The sequence below is a fragment of the Genypterus blacodes genome, unplaced genomic scaffold (genome assembly GCF_046128005.1).
Source record: "Genypterus blacodes isolate CSIRO-AG114 ecotype Tasmania unplaced genomic scaffold, CSIRO-AGI_Gbla_v1 ptg000274l_1, whole genome shotgun sequence".
NCBI classification, from domain to species: Eukaryota; Metazoa; Chordata; class Actinopteri; order Ophidiiformes; family Ophidiidae; genus Genypterus; species Genypterus blacodes.
In genome coordinates, this window is record NW_027467065.1 from 110,199 (window position 1) to 129,466 (window position 19,268).

At 44.4% G+C, this 19,268-nt stretch overlaps 3 protein-coding genes across 34 annotated transcripts in view; all 3 read right to left on the minus strand.

Annotated features, from left to right (window-relative positions):
• The window catches only part of huwe1 (HECT, UBA and WWE domain containing E3 ubiquitin protein ligase 1), a 32,553-nt gene extending 29,350 nt beyond the window's left edge, over positions 1–3,203 (minus strand). For 19 of the 22 annotated variants that reach the window (XM_076171865.1, XM_076171864.1, XM_076171860.1 and 16 more), the window contains exons 1-2: positions 3,114–3,203; positions 1,349–1,414 (exon numbers count right to left, since the gene is read on the minus strand). The gene's annotated coding sequence lies outside the window, so the exon portion shown is untranslated. Of the gene's footprint in view, positions 1–1,348; positions 1,415–2,721; positions 2,821–3,113 lie in introns of those variants that run through there. The other 3 variants (XM_076171842.1, XM_076171843.1, XM_076171845.1) reach the window with 3 other exon arrangements.
• A 231-nt stretch (positions 3,204–3,434) lies between these two features.
• Positions 3,435–12,058, minus strand: phf8 (PHD finger protein 8). Of its 3 annotated transcripts, XM_076171901.1 has the most exons (23): positions 11,926–12,058; positions 11,779–11,852; positions 10,902–11,208; positions 10,609–10,709; positions 10,383–10,509; positions 9,986–10,146; positions 9,729–9,870; positions 9,406–9,592; positions 9,109–9,271; positions 8,919–9,006; positions 8,666–8,772; positions 8,465–8,556; positions 8,202–8,291; positions 7,812–8,084; positions 7,629–7,711; positions 7,345–7,523; positions 7,137–7,222; positions 6,878–6,999; positions 6,282–6,613; positions 6,103–6,198; positions 5,904–6,013; positions 5,458–5,824; positions 3,435–5,376 (listed from the first exon to the last, which is right to left on the minus strand). In XM_076171901.1, the coding sequence occupies exons 3-23, from the start codon at positions 10,997–10,999 to the stop codon at positions 5,288–5,290; spliced, it is 3,093 nt and encodes a 1,030-aa protein (XP_076028016.1). In that variant the 5' UTR covers positions 11,000–11,208; positions 11,779–11,852; positions 11,926–12,058; the 3' UTR covers positions 3,435–5,287. The 3 variants fall into 3 exon arrangements, with proteins under 3 accessions (XP_076028016.1, XP_076028017.1, XP_076028015.1); XM_076171902.1 differs by having other exon boundaries at positions 10,624–10,709; positions 11,779–12,058; XM_076171900.1 differs by having other exon boundaries at positions 11,779–12,058.
• An 894-nt stretch (positions 12,059–12,952) lies between these two features.
• wnk3 (WNK lysine deficient protein kinase 3) overlaps positions 12,953–19,268 on the minus strand; it is a 32,768-nt gene continuing 26,452 nt past the window's right edge. For 8 of the 9 annotated variants that reach the window (XM_076171893.1, XM_076171899.1, XM_076171897.1 and 5 more), the window contains 7 exons: positions 19,131–19,236; positions 17,246–17,331; positions 16,829–17,163; positions 16,503–16,738; positions 16,321–16,416; positions 16,062–16,222; positions 12,953–15,946 (listed from right to left, as the gene is read on the minus strand). In XM_076171893.1, the coding sequence (XP_076028008.1) occupies positions 15,362–15,946; positions 16,062–16,222; positions 16,321–16,416; positions 16,503–16,738; positions 16,829–17,163; positions 17,246–17,331; positions 19,131–19,236 (1,605 nt within the window). In that variant the 3' untranslated portion in view covers positions 12,953–15,361. The remainder of the gene's footprint in view (positions 15,947–16,061; positions 16,223–16,320; positions 16,417–16,502; positions 16,739–16,828; positions 17,164–17,245; positions 17,332–19,130; positions 19,237–19,268) is intronic. The other variant, XM_076171898.1, reaches the window with a different exon arrangement.

Here is a 19,268-nt window from a genome sequence, read left to right on the forward strand (position 1 = left end):
TAGAAGCATATTTAGCTGCGGGTGGAACAACTAACATGAAGCACAGAGGTGTTAGAAGTGAGGCTCAGTGTCATCGCTCTGATTAAACTTACGCTTCTATTTATCCACTATTTCCCCTCCAAACGTCTCCCTTTAGATGAGTGCTTTTTAATAACAGTTACACATTACATTAAGATTTGTGTGCGACAAAACAGCATTGCCCATCATCTCAAGAAGCAGTAGTGTTGAATTTGTGTTTAGCCGGTACATCAACACAGAACAAAGTAACACCAATATCTGGAATATTATACTAGTAGTGGCCTTGTGTCGCCTGTAAAACCGTAGAATTCATAACCTCTAAAACTGCTTAACACACCTAGTAAGCCTTGTAGTTTGTGTATGAGTAAGATCTGAAGTTAACCACTGATCATCAGCGCAAAAGTAGATATCTCAAATTAAATCAATAGATGCAGTGAATACATGACCACAATAGTGTCTTGCATTCTGAAGCTGTGTTGTGTGTGTAAGCTATATATATATATATAAAACTTCACACCTTGGTGTTGAAAATTCAAGCAGGAGGCAAGCAGCTGTCTTCAATATAATATAAGATCATTTTCAAAGAATACACCCAATGATTTCAAGCCTTCCATATTGGTGAAAATAAGGTGTTCTGGAGTTTAAAGGGTACTGAGCTAAGTGGCACTGTTTATGTTGCTATAATGTGTTATGTTCTTGTGGGGGAAGGGATTTAACTAGAGGCAGCAATAAGCTCAGGCCCGGGCCATGCCAGAGCTACAACAGAAAGAGAAAAGTCAAAACAACTTCTGTTTCCATCACACTTGTGCTGGAAACAGATAAATGTAAACTTCAACGATATAACATGGGGCAAGTTCAGTTGTTATTCAGACATGGAAATTAAAAATTAATCACTTCAAACTGTAAACCACATCTCTGGGTTAATTAAGAACATTTGTCATTTTTCTGACATCTCAAATATACATTTTCACTGGTAGCACCACCAATGCTCCATGACTGAGCCTGATTATTATGGAGTGACCTGTAGCTGATGATGGGAAATCTCAGCAAATCACATGAAACTCAACTCAAGCTAAGAGGGAAAAACAAGCACCCGTGTCTTTAAGTGGCAACACAATCCTTTACTTGTATTAACTAATATGAAATAGATACTACTTGAAATCTCGCTCATCAAAACTTCACTACAACAATTCAGAATCCACAAACATCTGACAAATGCACTATGTTGGAAATGACAGCCGCCTTCAGGGATGTAAGATGGAAAATGAGTCAATCTGTTATGTATTCTACTGTCTGTGTTAATGCAGTAACATCAGCTCACAGTACATACCAGAAGCTGCTTTGGCTCAATAGCGCCACCATTCTCCTCAGCTAGCTTCGCAGTCTCTTAAATGATCTGTAAGCCAACGTAAGAACACAGCTGAAGTCAGAGAAAATGAAACAGGGAAATTCACACTGAGCATTAAGATGAGGAGCAAAGATGAACAGGGAGACACTGAACAGCAATGAACAACAAAGGACCCAACGCTTCCACAGCTTCGGCCTTCCTGCTTCCTGTTATGTACTAGTGGACATATTTACTATATAGGATTTCTATTTGTTAGTTCTCTGCACTTCTTCACTTTTAAGTTTCCAGGCTTTGTATTTAAGGCACTCGGGTCAGATTTGCATCTCTTGTGCCGGCGTTTCACCTACTTTGATGCGAGGCTCAGACTGGAAATGCAACATCACCACTACCTCCCTCTCTACATCTGCCAAAATGCAGATCAACCAATTTGTCAGCCAGACAATCGGCCTGATGCCTACCCGCCTAACCTGCCTCCAAGTGACCATGAATACCACAATCACAATGAAATAGCTCTATCTGATCACAAGACTCATCCTGAAAAAAAAAAAGGTATACAATTAAGAGTTCTTTAAGTGATAAGAGGCAGAAAGAAGCTCTGCAAACATTTATTTACACATCCAATTCAAATGTGCCAGCTTTAATGTTCAAGTTCAAGTTCAACATGGCTGCTATGGAACCGGATGAATTTACAAAAACATCCTATCAGACATTGTATTCATGATGGATCAGTGCAGAGAACATGCAGCAGTTCAGCAACAGGTCCTCCATCATCATCAGCACGGTGACTGAGCCTGAAGGTCTGACGGGCAGCAGACAGGGCTCAGTCTGATCTGAAGCAGGCGCTATGGAAGCTATATGATCAAACATTATCCGGATCTTTCAAAAAGAGGCACATTTCCTGATTTTCCAAAATGAAACAGGCCAATGTTTCTACTTTGACGGAGAGAAATGAGTCTAATCGGTCAAAGATCTCCCTGAATGAGGCTTCATCCAGAAACATCCAGAATGTCTCCGTTGTTAAGCCCATTCACATTAGAACACAACATCCAGACAAACATGGAGTATCACAGCCGCCCTCTGGGTTCTAATCCCCTCTATCTGTCTCAGTTTCGTTTCAGTCTTCATGTCAAATCACTTCACATTGTTCGCCAACAACATTGTAGCTTGTAGCTGCGCAGCTAGCGTCAGCTCAATGTGAACGCTAACACTAGCAAAGTTGTGTGACGATAGCTCGTTAAGCAGCAGTTCACTGTGTGTTAGCCTCAGTAACTCGGGCTCAGGCTCAGTTTTGACGGCTCCTGGAAACAGATTAGCAAAAGTCTAATCAGCAATCTGACACTTATTGAAACTCTCACCGGTCGTCCGCCGCTAGCCGGAGCATTCCGCGCACACTGCTCTGCCTTATGTACGCATATGAACCCACAGACCCACACACACGCACACAGACGGGGGACATGCGTGTGTGTGTCATGCGTGCGGCTTGTGTTTGCGGGTTTAGCTCGAGCTAACTAGCAGCTAGCCCCGATAGCGCCGCACAATGCTCATTCTATCATTGGGATCATGGCTAAATTAAAAATGGCGGTTTATACCGAAGATCCGTACTTTTGCCACAACCGACACTCGCTTTGAGGGCTTCGATCCCACTCGCGGTTGGATATCATAGATGGCGGTCGTGAAACACGGTGAGTATATAGAACATGTCAGTTGAAGCCCTCTGTAACGCTCGGGAATAAGTCTTTCTGCTTACCTCGAATGCGTGTTACATCCACTTCTCCATCTTGCACTAGCGACAGGCAGTTTGGATCTCGCGAGAATACCGTACCGCTGCGTCTGTTCAGGGCACTCCCTTGTAATTGTTGGGAAAACGAGACTTAACGGTGTGATTCCGCCTTATGGCTCCTTCTTATAAACTCTTCATCTGTGTTTAGGCCCCAGAGTCTTGATCTACACGTGTGTAGACGGGCACATAGCACAACCTGCCAAACTCTAAGGAAATATATTTTAATTACGCTCAATGTTAAAGTGTCTTCAAAGTCACAACAATAAAGAATAAACCTTTTTAATAAGAAATGTATTTTAATGCCGATTTGAACAGAGGAAATGCATTTAACATTAAGCAATGAAAGTGATGCTTGGATAAGAAAATAACACTACAATAACCAGAATAACAAAGGGGAAAACCCTGAGAAAAAACTGTGTTCACCGCTAATAATTACAACTTATTATCTAGGTGGCTTCTTAACATCGAGACTCATACATTTGCTCTACCACAAATAGAAATCTCATGGGAGAAAAACAAAGAACCCTAGATGTGTTTAATACAACACTATGTTTCTTTTGTGATGAATGTTCCAAATCAGAAACAAGACACATTTCAATAAATGTTTCTGCAGATTAAAGCACAATTTAAAAAAAACATCTATTTGGACCTTGATTCACACTTTTTGGTGGTTTTGTTTTCGGGCATTTCGAATAATTTAATTGAAAGAAGATATTTAGCCCCTGGTTTTATCCTCAGGTCGTATTTAAACACATCATGTTTAACATACAGAATACAACACAAGAATTAATAGAAGAGAACTTAAAAAGATGAAATTAAACAAGAACAGTTAGTTTCCAGCACATTTCAGTTATTACACTGACGAGACGACATGACAAACTAAGCATGACAATTACTGCGTACAAATATAAAAAAAGAACTATCTCATATATTTTTCAAATACAGCAATGTATCATGTACATGTTAAGAAAAGAGTTCAAAGGTTTTTTTTTTTAACTATAAAAGAAATTAAATTACAACATATATTTACAAATCAAAGCACATCTCGCCCCATCCTAATGTTGTCACGCCGCTCAGGCTACACTGCTGCTAGAACTTGATGGTTAGAAAGCTTCAGTGGAGAGAATGCACGTCTCTACATCTGTCCCAACAACGCTCAGACCTAGGAGACAAACGGTGACGTGCAGGAGACTAGTCCCAATATTTTTGCTGCTTTTCTCATGTAGCTATATAAATTACAAATATTACAATTTATTTACAAATGACTGCTGAAACTGTAACAAAAAGAGAAAATCTAACAATGCAACGCTGTGAAGTGGTTGGTAAAAATGAAAACGGAGCTAAACTTCCAAAACATGAGCTGGTGAGAACATCAACGGGAAACAAACCCTACAGTTAAAACGGCAAATGACTGCCTTGTTAAATAAATATGATCTGAATAAATAGAAAAACATGACTTTTGGCATTCTTTCTAATCATGTGTTAAGCTGTATAAGATAACATCAAGTCTGCAAACATTGATTAACAGCCAATTCCTCAGGTGCGTGCACCTGATTTCTGCTAAACTCTTTATTCTGCTTAAGTTGGTGTTGACTTGGAATCATCCATCACGACAACATTCTATCTGATGAGGTAAAACAACTAAAAATACAACTTAGTATTTGCAAAATGTGTTAAACATAAAACTAGAAACCTTTTATTCCTTCCCTTTACAGATGTGTGGACAGAAAACTGAGCAGTCTAAATGTAGCCTAAAGAAAATGAGACATTAGTTTGTCTTTTTATTATGCTAGTTAGACAAGCTAGCTAAATAAGTGTCACATTTTTTTTTATGAAAAGCTTCTCAAAATGTCATGTTTTAAATAAGAGTTACTTAATATGCAGAATAAAGTCATGAAATATGCTACTGAAGATATGCAGATGTATGTGTGTGTGTGTGTGTAAAGGGACAAACTAGATCGCTCCTAAACTGCACAGGGTAACCGACGGCAACCCAGATATGGGGAGATGGAATAACAGATTAAATAAATAAACAACTTTGTAAAATGTAGATAACTATCACTATGTCCTTCAAGCAGATCAAAACAAAACCCTTCTTCTACTTCTGCATTTAAAATCTTCACTCATGTGTCCATCTGCTCTCATAAGAGAAGTTTGCCGTTGCGATGAATTTTCAGAATTTTTCCAAGTCTCTGTTTTGCAGTTGCAAGTCCTTTCTTTGGACGTCTCCCTAAACACAAGAGAGAGAAAGAGAAATGAGAACACGCCGGTTCACAGAATCAGAAATCATGCTGGATGTTTGTTTGTTTACCTTGACCGACTCCAGTGCTGCCCTGGCTGGCTGGACCTGCAGGAGATGCACTAGAGTGGGAGTGAGTGCTGCTGTTCTGGGGAGAGAGGGAAGGTCGCCGTGACGTCAGGAACACACCGGGAGCCATGGCACCGCTGCCTCGAGGGCCCCCGGGCCCAAAAGGTCCGGGTCCTGCTGTGTATTCGTGGTCCATCAGACTGGCAGAGTAGTACTCCATCCTCCTGTCAGGGCTCAGGTCTGCTGAGGACTCTGGAGCAGGTGGTGGGGAGGGGGGGGCTGGCTCGGCCTGCACGGGGGGAGGACTGGCCACAGGAGCAGGAGGACGCTGCTTCTTGGTGTATTTCCGTTTAGCAGGCTTCTGCTGCTCCTACACACAAAACAAATATTGAAATATTCTGATAAGGCTGAGTTTATTGTTTATTTATGAACTGTGTTCCTTAACCCACTTGTTGTGCCAGTTTGGCAGCAGCTGCAGCCAGGCCCGTTTCTACAGATGCTACTCTGGCTCCTTCTCTGGCAGGTCGCTCCTGTTTGGGCAGAGTGGGCATCACCCGGGCTGGAGAAGCAAAGACACAAGGTATCAATCAAGATAACAACAACGGGGAAAAACTAATCTGATGTTTTGTGTAGGCTGAAGCCAGGTACCCTTGGGGCTCCAGGGTGTGTCATCCCAGTTCTTCTTTCTCTTCATCTTGGCCTTGTTAGCGCGGTCCTCCTCATCAGACTCCAAGGATGGGTAAACTGAAAACAATGGATTGATCAACCATGAGCTCTATTCTCCATTAGTGCAGCATCGGATGTTCATCCACCAGTGTGTTGCTCACCATAGTCTGAATCTTTAAAACAGGTGCCAAGAGTCTCTTGCTCATCTGGACTCTCTTCATCACTAAGGTGACGAGCTGGGCGTTTGATTGGTCGTTTCCCAGGACGCTGGATGACTGGTTTCTTATCAGAACTTCCCGTCTTCTTGGACCCTCCAGTCACCCACACAGCCCGGCCTCCCTTTTCCTTGACCACGCCCAACCCCTCTGTCAGGCCTCCAGAAAGAGACAGGGGAGATGAGGAGGAAGAGGAGGAGGACGATGAAGGTGGGTTGGCCATGGAGAGCATGCCTTGGATGGCATCCCGAGTGCTGGGAGAGGCTGGGGCTTCCTCACTGAGAGAGAGAGGACAGGGTTGAGCAATCACTCATCATGTCAGAAACAAGCCCTTAAACATAACACACAGGCAGGAGCTGTAAATGTGTCAACTACACAATGAGTTCTGATGAGATGAGGTGAAGTCATCTTCCAAACTGCAGCGCTGCTCTGGTTTATAAGTCAGGAGGTGTGTTTCAAATGTTCATGTCCAGATATTTTCACATGCGATCCCCACCTCTCACCCCATTAAAAAGGCTCAAAGGAGGACAGAGGGATCTAACCTGAGCGCTCCAGAGTCCAGGCCTGCCACCTGCTTGCTGGCTTTAAGCAGGTCCAGAATCCCCCCCGCTCCCCCCTTCACTCCATGTACGGCCAGAGCCTCTTCGTCTGTGGTGTAATCCTCCTGAAGACACGCCGACAAACAAGCACCAGTCATCAGACAACAAGCAGCACACAGCTAAAGCTCCGTGGGTGAAGTCACACGTTTGAATTCCTCATTGGCCTCATCAAACCTCATGGGCACGTCCATAATCATCTCACCTCGATGTCAAAGTCCACCTCTCCTGGCTCCCTGATGCGGTTGGGATCGGAGCAGGGTTTGGCTCTAGGCAGCTTTCTGGGGAGACCTGAACACATAGTTTGACACTTAGATTATAATTAAGACCACACCCCTTTAATAGATGATCGCCTTTATCCGACATCCACGTGTTCAAAAAGCCACCAGGGATTGATCAGATTTTAAACTCACCACTTAGTTTCTTCTTCTTGCTTGGTCCTGCAGATTTGCGTCGTGGAGGCGGGGTCTCATCAATCTGAAGCTCATCCTCAGACTCCAGGTCAGACAGACTGGATCCCTCGGTGGCCAGATGTTTGTAGGCTCCGGCGCCTCTTGCTCCATTACTGCTCCCCGAGTGACCTTCTTTCTTGCTAAAAGTGGGGAAAAGCCAAACGCAGACCTCAAGCTCTGACAATAAAACATGAAACCTCTCACCGAACATAACTCAACTATTTCAGGTTCAAATCCAAGCTTACCCTTGGATTTTTCCATTCGTCAGCACGAGCTTCAACTTGCTTTTATTTAGCTTCCCTTCCAACTCTTCCAAAGGCAGATCCAACTGGAGAGACGGGAGAAGAGTTGCATACACGCATTAGGATGAAGCATTGAGACACATTACTGCTGCAGAAGCATTCATGTTGTCCTCTCAAACCTCTTACTTTGTTCTTGTTCTTGGATTTACCAGGCTGAAACTTCTTGAGTGTGTGTTTGGTGTGGATCTCAAGGAGATCGAGTTCTCCTGCCTCGGCCTTCAGGAGCCCCTTTTGATTTTTCTTCTTGCTCGCCGGGGGCCCCAGACCCACTATCGGTTTGGGAGCTTTCTTTTTCCCGGGGGGACGACCTGAGTTCTGAGAAGGAGTCAGGGGAGCTTTGGAGAGCGGTGAACCAGGAAACTGAGGTCCGGTGCGGCCGATGTTCTGCTGGAAAATGTCCTGTCAAAGGAAGAAGTTATTTTTAAATCCAGGGCCGAGGAGGAAACGCTCATTTTAGAAACCATCAACAAACCTTTTAATGAAAACAAACAAGAACACGATTCTACAACAACAAACCTCCACCAGACGGATCTCCTTGGCCAGGTCCTTCACCAGGGTTTGGGTGTTTATGGTTTCTGGAATTTCCACTTCATGCTCTCCTAAAGCCTGAGGGGGAAGAAACAACAAATAAATATTAGATTGCAAAACTGACATCAATCATGTCCATTTGTATTTGTAATACAGATTGTGGTGCCACTCATTCGGAACTGGTTTAAAAGGGAAGGGAGAGGAGGAGGAATAAAAGACAGAGGCAGGTATGCCCATAGTTCTAATCGTACCTCTTTCTTGGTCCAGGTGCGGAAGGCATTGTTCAGGGCCTTAGCACCATGCACCAGGTAAGTGGCAGGGTGTCGGCGGTTTTCTCTCAACCCTGCAAGACAATACAGTGGGGTTAGTAACATCCATGTGTAGACGCAATAAAGAGTTTCAGGACGAATATTAGAGAAATCTCGATAACATCATCATTTGTAATATCTTACCTCTGAACGTATCGAGGAGATGCTTTCCAACGTACCAGCACACCGTCTCAAAGTTGGGAAATTTGAACAAGTCGGCTGTTTTTAGCCTCTTCTCTATCTCATAGGCCCTGAGGGAAATGAAAACACAGCACAGGGGGGAGGAAGTGATGCAGGATTATTACCCCCAATAGAAGATTACCTCTGTAGTGACGTGACCAAAGAGAATAGGAAGAGAAAAATGTGAAATTGGGACAGAAAAGGTGCCTGAACTCACCTCAGCTGCATGTCGATGTTTAGGCTGTGGAGAAAGTTTCCCCCAAAGGCCAAGCAGTCCACTGGAGTCAGCACAGCGTGGATCCAGCCTGGAGGACAAACGCAGTATTGTTATTTTACTACATCTTGTACTGTGATGCGCACTTAAGGTCGCTTAAGCTCCCTCCTACAAAACAAACCTGGCAGCTTACCGGTTGGTATGAAGAGGGTGTTCCCTTGTTTGACTGAGCATTTGTAACACATATCAACCTGATCTCCAAAAAACATCTCGTTCTGGTTGGATGAGGAGCTCCACCGCTCAAACAGTGACAGATTGGCAGTGGTCGGGGAAATCAAGTAGAAGATTTTCTCGCCCTAAAACAGACCCCCACACACACACACACACATTACTGACCAAAATCTGTTCAAATAAACAAGTAGTATACAGTCAAATAACTCCTGGCTTATTTAGAAGCCGGACATCACTGAAAACAGTTTCTTTCTCTCACCTTCAAGACATGGTACCACACTGAGGTGCCTCCAAAGTCGATGTGGAAGTCTGTGTAGCTATCCTTCACGCCCATCAGGCAGTACTTCTGCACATTTGGTCGTTCAAAGGCAGACTCCTCTGGCCAGAGGTTTTCCACCCATGACAGTTTCCTCACTATTTTTGGAGTTTCCACCAGGTTTGATAGCCTAAAATAAAGGAATAAATTCTCTTTAGTCGTCAGAACATTTGTAATAACACTAACTTAAGACTGGGGTTACCTAAGACCTCAAAGAGTAACACAAAGTAACACAGGCATCCATATGATGAAGCTTCTTAATGTACCTGGTCTCAGAGAACTCCAGACTGATGACATTGAGCACTCGGTCTCTGTTGGGGCTGTTGTAATATTCCACAAAGTCTCCTAAACGCATCTTCAGGTCACATTGTCGAGACACATCAATCACATCGATCTCTTTGTCTGAACCTGCAAATGACACGGAGAGAGAATGCGACTGAGAGGTGAGCATGACAAAAGAGAGTAATTCAAAAGAAAACATCCTTAGATAGATGGTGATGTGTTAAGATGCTGTAAGGTTTACCGATGTAGTGCTCCACTTCTGTGACGCTGAATGATGCAGGGGGAAGGGTCATGCCGAGGCCGTCACGCCTCAGCACCATGACAGGAACACTGAACGAATGCTCCTCCAGAAACTCCACTGTCAGCTGGGCCCCTGATGGCTTCAACAGGACTTCATCCGCACTGTCACAAAAACACACTGGGGTCAAAAAACTGTCTCAAACAAAAGGCAGGGACAGACAGAAGAGACTATCTGTAGTTTTCTGCCCTGACAAAGGTATTGGAGGAACACGCATGAGAGTTGAGTTTGTAGTGTAAATGACTTCAGGTTAAGCAACATTTTTACTACGGCACATTCTTAACATTTGTACATTCAAATACAGACTTCTTCTGCCTTTGTAGACAAGTTGATGGGTTACCTTGGAAATGTGCGGCTCCGTAACTCCCTAACAAACTGTGGGCTGCCTGTTTTTACAGGTCGACTTGGATCTCTGGCTGCAGCCGCAGCACCATCACTCTGCTTATTGCCTCCTCTGCGCTTACGCGCTAAGAAATAAAGAAAGAGGAAAAAACAAAGATCAACAAGAGCCAAATCATAATAGAATACTCAAATAATGAAATACTAAATTAGAAACGATCCCTTACTGAATGTTAACTTACTGACAGACGGCCCATGGGAGACCTGACAGTTGGGGCAGTGGTACAGGTCGATCTCTGCTGCTTTATCCTCCTCTACTCCAACACAACTACACAGGGAAACACATTAGACATGAGTGTGCTGAACAGGGACAAGGACACCATCTTACAACAAACATGACTACAGGAATCAAACCACAAATATGACCCGATCATAACAAACAACAATCATTGGAATCTTAATAAATGCAGCCAATTGTCAACACAATGTGCAACCATAGTGATTGGAAAAAAGGACCTACCTTCCATGGAACCAGTCTTGACATATGTCACACTCAATCATGAAGCGTGTGACATCGTAGGGCAGGCGGCACAAGCAGTACACCGGCACAGAGGCCATACTGTGTGTGTTTGTCTGTTCTGTGTGTGGACTTATTAGCTTGAAGACTTATTCACTTAAAGTCACAATCACATTCAGAGGGCAGGAACAATCTGAACAGCTGAATCTTCAACACAGGCGGAGGAAGAGGAAGAGTGATCTTTGCACTGAACTCTGAACTTCACTGGCAGACTCCTGATCCTCATGGCCGACAGCCTTCAGCAGAGAACCTGTGGAGATGGAGCAGCAGGACAGTCCCTTCAGAAATCATCTTAACATTAACTCACCTCATTAATGTACTAAACCGTGGGAGCGCTAAGAAAGTTCACACAGATAATTGAGTTTATTGAGTTCCTGACACACTTTCGAAATGATGTGAGCGCTGCTGAATATTAGTACAATGTTATTATTTTGACATTATTCCAATACAAACTACACAGCAGCACTGCTAGGTTGTAAACGTCGTGTCGGTAACGTTAAAAGGAATTCCTATTTTATACAATTATCGCTAATACCATGTTTTAATGTTCTCTTACGGTGTTTGTTAAAAGCGTCGCGGTCTCGATGCTGCAGTTGGAGCGCTAACACGTATTAGCCAGCGAGCTAACGTTAGCCAACAGCGTAAGTTAGCTCGATAGCTAACATTTAGTGAGATGCTAAAAACACAAGACGCTACAAAGTTTGTATTTAAACCTAAGTAAACCCAATATACAGTTGGAAAAGTTACCAATGAGTTAGTCTAAAACAACTAACGGCCAGGTGAATGTGCAAAAGAGATAGAATCACATCAAGCAACTCACCGAAATGTGGCTGCGGGAGGCCGAGCACTCGAGAGCGGCTGTAATCCCTACGCGAGTTGGGCTGTAGCTGCGGCCTTATTAAGCAGAGTAAATTATCAACAATCAGTTTTACCACATTATTGTTTAATAGCTACGAAATGGCCAAACCTTGAGACAAAGTTCAGATATTACAACTGGATAGGAGAACAGAGCCAGAGAGGAGCTAAACGAGCACAATAAACATAAATAACGGCGTACGTAAGTGCACAAACGCCATTTCAAAGGCAACAGCGTCGTTCACTGTCCGCCAGTGAGGAACAATAAAGTTGTGGCTGTGAGTGAAAAACGCGGATTCGGCGCGATTAGTCGATGAGAAGCTTTACGCTTAACCGAGGCTTTATTATGATGCTTTAGACTTACTGAGCCACAACACACGGATTCAGAATTAAAAGATAAAGTAATGGATACATCAATACATTTATGAATATTGAAATAACAGAAAGTTTAGAGATGGCGAGAAATATCGATATTACCAAAAATGTGGAACTTAATTCATTCTTTAAAGTTGTATCGTATTTTCTTCCAGTAGGGTTAATGGATATCAGTTAAATGTCAATAGTTATTTTTTCTATCTTGATTTTGCCAGTTATAAGTGTATAAATGTACAAAAACCAGGGTTCAGTGTTTCTACTCACGTACAATATTTTATGGCTGGAAGTGGAAATGGAGTGAAGCGCCATTATTATTACATTTCAAAAAAAACGAGAGGGGCAATAACGTTCTATTAGATGTTGGAATGGAGGGCTGGGAGCGGGGGATTCGACAGCGTCACCATTTAGTTGCAAGTTAACGACTTTAAAGTTCTATGACCTGGTTTCCATGACAACGCGCACAAATCATAATTCTTCATAAGCGTTTCGCCACTTTAAAACACATTTATTCTTCATTCTGTTTCATATATTTTACATTTTTCCGCTTTACAGATGAACGCGGGCAGAATCTATGCAAGTTTAAAGCTCGACAGTTATTAAAGCGCCTCTAAGCTGGCTGCTGCCCCCTGCTGGCGGCTCTCTGGAACAACTCAATGTCATTTAGATCTTTCGTGATCATCTTCAGACCTCGTTTGTTGCATTTTGTGGTTGGAATCTGCATTTGTGGCGGCGTTGGAAACAGCAACATAATAACAGACTTGATGTTTGATTTCATCATTTATTTTGATTAGTTACAAAACATAAATAAAATCAACAGTTGAATTAGTTACAATTTACAGAGGCTAAATTATCAGCAAAGTACTTTAAATTTTCAAGGTTTTTTTTCTGTTTCAATGTTGTTGAAGCATTGGTTCTCCATCGTGCCATTTAGGGACTTCCCCAGACTTTTGTTGCATTATTTATAGAATCTGACCTGCAGCCAAACATAAAGGATCACGTCACGTTATGTAGCTTCTTGGGTATAATGGTGAAGAATGAAATTAGATGTCACAAAAGACCAAAACATGTCTGAATATAGACTTAAAATAACTCTGGCCTGTCAGGACTCAGAGAGGTATATCAAAGCAGGGAAGTCCCATGTAAACAGGGATGAAAACCACTTTCTTCTCGTTTTAAAGAACCTCTGATTTAAAGTGATGAGAACACATTTTTGTTTGTTTTTTTTACAATTCTTACAACCCCATTTCAAAATACAAAAATAATCTTTTTTCTTTCCGATAACATTTTGGTAACACTTCAAGGACAGAGCCGGCTCTTCATCATGACTCATGCTTCATATCATGAGTCATGATCATGAAGCTGTGGCGTGTGGTGGACATGTTAGTTTATCTGACATGACAGCACAGAATGTCAGATAACATTCTGTGCTGTCACCTTCACACAAATGAACTACTACTCTGTGAAGAAATGTGGGTCATCTTGAAAGCAACACTGTTGTTATATTCTAGATTATGTGCTTCAAGTGTTCTGAACAACCATCGAGCAGAAACTATTCCTCTGTATCCATTCGTATTTGAAATGACACATTTAACTCTTAATACACCTGTACAGTCTCCTCTTTACTGTGGCACACAAGCTCACTAGCATTAATTTCCATGAACTGTCCATGCTCTTTGACTACAGGCTAATTATTATGCACAGAAATGTATTGAATTTTTCAATTGGATGGCCAAATGTGTGTACTCTGCACTCAAAGTGAACAAAGCCCATTTTCGGTTCAGCTCAGCTGATTAAAGAATCAGTATCAACAGAATAGTAAAGACAGAATAGTTCACAATTGAACGTTTTACTTGTTTTGTTCTTCTTGAGACCTTGGATCTCTCTTTCAGTTTGGTACAGTGGCATTTAGGGTGAGAAGAGGCAGCTTTGAATGAGATTAACAGAGATTCAATTTATGATGCAGTGTTGCAGTATCACAAATGTTTGTCACACAGAATAAATATGCACTCACACACTCAGAGAGGGGAAAAAAGGCAATATAGGAACAACCCATGTGGTCTCCTGACTCCATTTTCACTTGGCAGTTTTTCATCTTCCCCCTTCAGTAGGATACCTTGAAAAGGCTTCATAGGTGGAGCTGAAACTCAAAGCAAATGTCTACTGTGAAAGCGTTTCATACTTAAAGCCTAAATGACTCACTGGTGAATTATCTGGGCAGGGCTGCAAACAGCACAAGGGCAAAGTCAAGTGAGCCACAAGGTCATGCAGTCTCGAGCTGAGTGAAGACAAGAGTCAGTAAACATGAAGATCCGTGTCATAATTTAATTTACCATCATATTATAAAAGCAAAGGAATCTAAATTCTTATAATTCACGGTAAGTCTGACTGTTTAAAATAACACCCAAGCACATGCTGTCTGTGTGCGGCGCTCCACTGTATCAAAGAGTGTTTGGTGGCATTGTGGTGGTGACGTCACCATGCTTGACTGTGTAACATGCTATTGTTTACATTGTGTTCCAGCCCACTGACACACTGATGCACCTGTGTGTGTGCTGCAGGCCTGTTAGCTGGATCTGGGTTTCATCAGTGTGCTTCTACAAAAATATCTTCTGCCTTACAGACAAACTCTCAAAATATGTGATCAATTTAGATGACCGGTACTAATTGCACTTTTTAAATTGATAGTCCTTTCACTGTAAGCGTCGACAACAAATGAAACAAACAAATGTCAACTCCTCGTCACACCGGTTTGTCTGTCTGTCCTTGTTTCTCTGCAAAAGAAGAGTTCCAAAACAAAAACCTGTTATGTCCAAAGACCCAAGGGATATGGACTGAGACACTCCACAAACACACACACACACACACACCCCCACAGTCATAAATGCACACACATTCACACAATAAAGGATTTATACATCTTTACACCCAAACACACCGTTATTCATCAAACCCAGCCGCTGTATTCCATGTTGCCCTCTTGTCTGTACACACACAAAACTGCTTTCTCCCACATTCACTCGCCATCTTATCCAGAAACACACCAGAATCCATGTCCTCACTACAGCCACAACTCTCTCAGACACACACATAACACACATTCTGTAGGGTTTTGCTTTACATCTTGCTCCAGCTGGGATTACCTCTAATATCGACGTTAGACTTTGACCTTGGTTTCATTTCTGTCCCAGGGGGAGAGTGGAGGTGGGGGCTGTCGGGTGGATTTTGGCACTAGTAGGTAGAGCAGCAGCAGAGCAAGAGGAAGAGCAAGTGGAAGAGGATGAGGAACAGGAGCAAAATGTCCCCCCCCCGGGAGCAGCGCTGCTATCACTGGGAGCGGCGGTGCCACCGTTGCCAGGCAGCAGAGACCCACCACTGCAAACTGGAGATGTGGGCATTTGGGAAGGCAGCAGCGGTTGGCTGTGAGGCGGTGGCGAATGGGGCAGCTGGGAGATAGGTGGAGTCTGTGGCTGCGACTGAGACATCATGGGAGTTTGCATCCGGGGTTGTGGTACCTGCTGGCGGAGCGGGGACTGCTGATAGGTCATCTGCTGGAGAGGGAGAGACTGATGCAGGTGTAAACTCTGCTGCATCTGTGGCACCGGAGCCATGTGCGTCTGCGGAGGGGGTCCAGGAGAGTGCAGGGTGGCCAGGCTCCCTCCCCCTGGGTAATGGGAAGGGGCTGCAGCGGGCAAGCTGGCAGGGGTCGGGGATGCCTGAGAGTTCAGTGACGCCACTGGAAACCAACCTGGAGGAACCACCTGCATGTCAATACAGCAATCACTGTTAGTTCATGATCTAACTACTCAGATGACCCCACTCCTGTTATTTAAAGGTTATATTGTATGGATGTGGCTCCACCGTGTGCGGTCCCACCTCAGTCGGTTGGCTCCAGCCTCCTAACTCCTGCACCTGCTGAATCTGCTTGATTTGATTGAGTGAGGGTTTGGGCGGGGCGGGGCCGGTCTCCTTGGTCAGATTATCCACCAGTTTGTGCAGTTCATCTGTGAATGTGCTTTTCCTCAGAGGACTCTGATCTGTGGAAACATCAGCATGCGTCACACCACTGCGTGCGTGTGTGTGTGTGTGTGTGTGTGTGTGTGTGTTATTTCAGTGCAGAAGTGATTCATGGTACCTCTCCTAGTGGGCAGTGAGGCGTGGTGCTCCCTGCTGCAGTACCCAGGCAGTCGACTCTGTTCACTACCTGAGAAACTGCTGGACTGCTGAATCCCTAGAAGACAGAAGCCAGGAGGAAACAAGTTACAGACTGTGAGACGAGAGAGTTAAAGCTTAAAAACAATCACAACAAAGTCTCACCAGGGTGTGTGAGCCCGTTGTTATCCATGTGAGAGTGTGGCCGGGGCCGCAGTTTGGTTTTAGCCGGCCTGGGCCTGCGAGGAGAGAGAACGGGAGGTGCTGAGGGAAGAGGAGGAGTCCGGGGCAGAGGCACAGGGAGACTCTGCCTTTGGTCTTTGAGTGAACGCAGTTGTCGGTACAGATCCTGCAGCTCGCTGTGCTGCGTGGCCTGGAGGGACACCACCTCTTTGATGTGCCTGTGGAGGAGGAGGAAGAGGAGGACAGAGTGAATCAGATTCCCACTCTGGAAGATTCAACATTACAGTGTTTCACCTCTTCTCTCTCACTTTTCTCTGAGCTTGTGTAGTTCTTTCCTCAGGTCTTCATCCTCCATCTCGCTCTCTTCGTCATCACTGCTGCCCAGTGGTGAGTGGCTGTGTGCGTGACTTCGGCTGAGGTGGGTCAATGCTGGGGTCCTCTTACCCTCCTCCTTCTCCCCCTCCTTCGCCCTGGCTCTCCTCCTCTCCCTCTCCAGATCAGGTGACACAGGGGAGCTGTCAGTCTGCCTGTCCTCCTTCTTCGTCTCAGCCTTGGTTACAGAGAAGCGTCCAACTCTCCTGTGGCTGCCACTGTGGCCTGACGGTTCCTCTTTAGGGGGAGACGACTGGAGCACTGGGGTCACCTAAAGGTCGAGGAGGCAGGAGCCATTAGGTCAAGCCCAGAAGGTTCACAGTCACAAAGACAAGGAGAGGCGAGGATCCTACCTGAAACCGTCCTTTGCTTGACTGAGGTAGATTAAGGGGGACAACCTCCTTCTCCTCTCTCACAGTCTGACTGACAGGATGTCCATCTGATGAAGAAATCAGGAGGAAAAACAAAAAGGACACACACACACACACACACACACACACACACAAACGCAGAGACGAGAACAGAGAGACACGGGTATAAAGACAGGAGACAGAAGTGTAGGGACACGGGACATTGTACAGAGACAGAGGGGACATGGACAGACATGGGGCACAGACAACAGGACACAGTGTTAAACATCTCCACTCATGTTACACAACATCACCAACACTATGACACACATGCAGATATGTGGAATATGTCAACATCTGTCTAAATCCAAAGCAATAAACTCATTAAATGTCAGACTTTATGGCAGTTAAGTACATGCTTAAAGTCAATGTGTTATGGGGGTGTAGGGGAGGAGGAGGGGGAGGAGGGAGGGAGAGGGAGGAGGGAGGGGGAAGGGGAGTCATTACTTGGTTCATTACACACAGAATTGTATTGTGTTATTAAATGAATCATGTGGTGAAAAGGCAATTCAATGTTTACAACAGTGTAAACCCACCCACCCACACATCCACACTCATTCTCACTGAGTCACCGCTGTCCCGCTCGTCTACCAGACAACAACAAAGCCCAATATCACACTGGGGAATCTGCTCTTAAGACCCACTGTGATATTGTTTAGTGTGTGTTTGGTATTTGGGAACGTCGCATTGGCAGAAGGTGTTACATGAAGTCACTGCATGGTTGAAGATAAAACATGGGAGAAATGTGCAAAGCTGCTACTTACAGTCCGGATAGTGTGATCCTTACTAGACACGTGTTGGACGTGAGACATGTGCACATGCTTATGGGTTTATGGAGTCTAAGCTACGGCTACTGCACACACACAGGGACACAAAGACATGCAAGAGGGTGGGATTACTGAAACAACAAAGAAACAATCAAACCTGAGCCAAAATTAAAGCCTGAAGGGTCGAAACTGACTGAGCGGTGTGAGGGGGAGGATTCATAGTAAATATTATGTCATCTAGGAGTCTCACTGAGGGGGGGGGGGATACTGGATGAGCTGAGGGAAGGATACTGGCTAACCGCTAATCATGATACGAGTTCAACAACTGAGCGTATATGTAGCTTATCTGTGCTAGGACCTGAGTTGCCTGGTTCTGTCTACTCTGAGCCCACAGGTGGAGGAGAGGTGCAGGTTTGGCCTACAGGAGAGGGGAGGGGAGGGGCTTCTGGAGGTCTATGTCCTGGGCTTTACTCCAGAGCTCATTAGCACCGGGACGGGCCTCACACTTCTGATGCCAACCTCTCCCTACACTGCTCCAACCTGCTCCACACACACGCACCCTCTCTCTACTCTGGGCTGCTCGTGACCCTAGGGGAGTGAACCCATGCAAAAACAAAGAGCGTGAAAGCAATTCTGAAAAAATAAAGAGTAATCATAAAGCATAATGTATGTAGTGACATCACCAGCGAGCACACGGGGACTACAGTCACATTACAGGAAACAGACCAGGATCATTTAGCTGTAAACATCAACATTACTTAACAATGATTCATTCCTGATGGTTTAGAATGTTATTGGATTATGTTAACACTAGAAACTAGAAACAGAATTAGATTTATGTTCATGCCCCGACAACCCATTCGCGCTCTCTCTCTCTCTCTCTCTCTCTTTCTCTCTCTCTCTCCCTAAAAGGACGCTACCTTGCTGGACCCTGGGCTTCTTGAACAAGCTGGCGGAGTGGCGCAGTTTGCACGCCCAGTTTTTGAATTTGCGAGTCCAGGATTTCTTGCTAACAGGGTTTCTGATACTAGGACATGTCAGGTTTAGGCCAAAATATCCACCTCCTGCATTGTGCTGCTGTTGTCCGTGCTGGAGGGGGATCGGCTGCGGGTTAGGGGGCCACGATGCGTCTCCAGTGGGGCTGGTGTCAAAGTGTTTGGGAACAGCCTAGAACAGTTAAGACAATTAGGCGTGGCTGC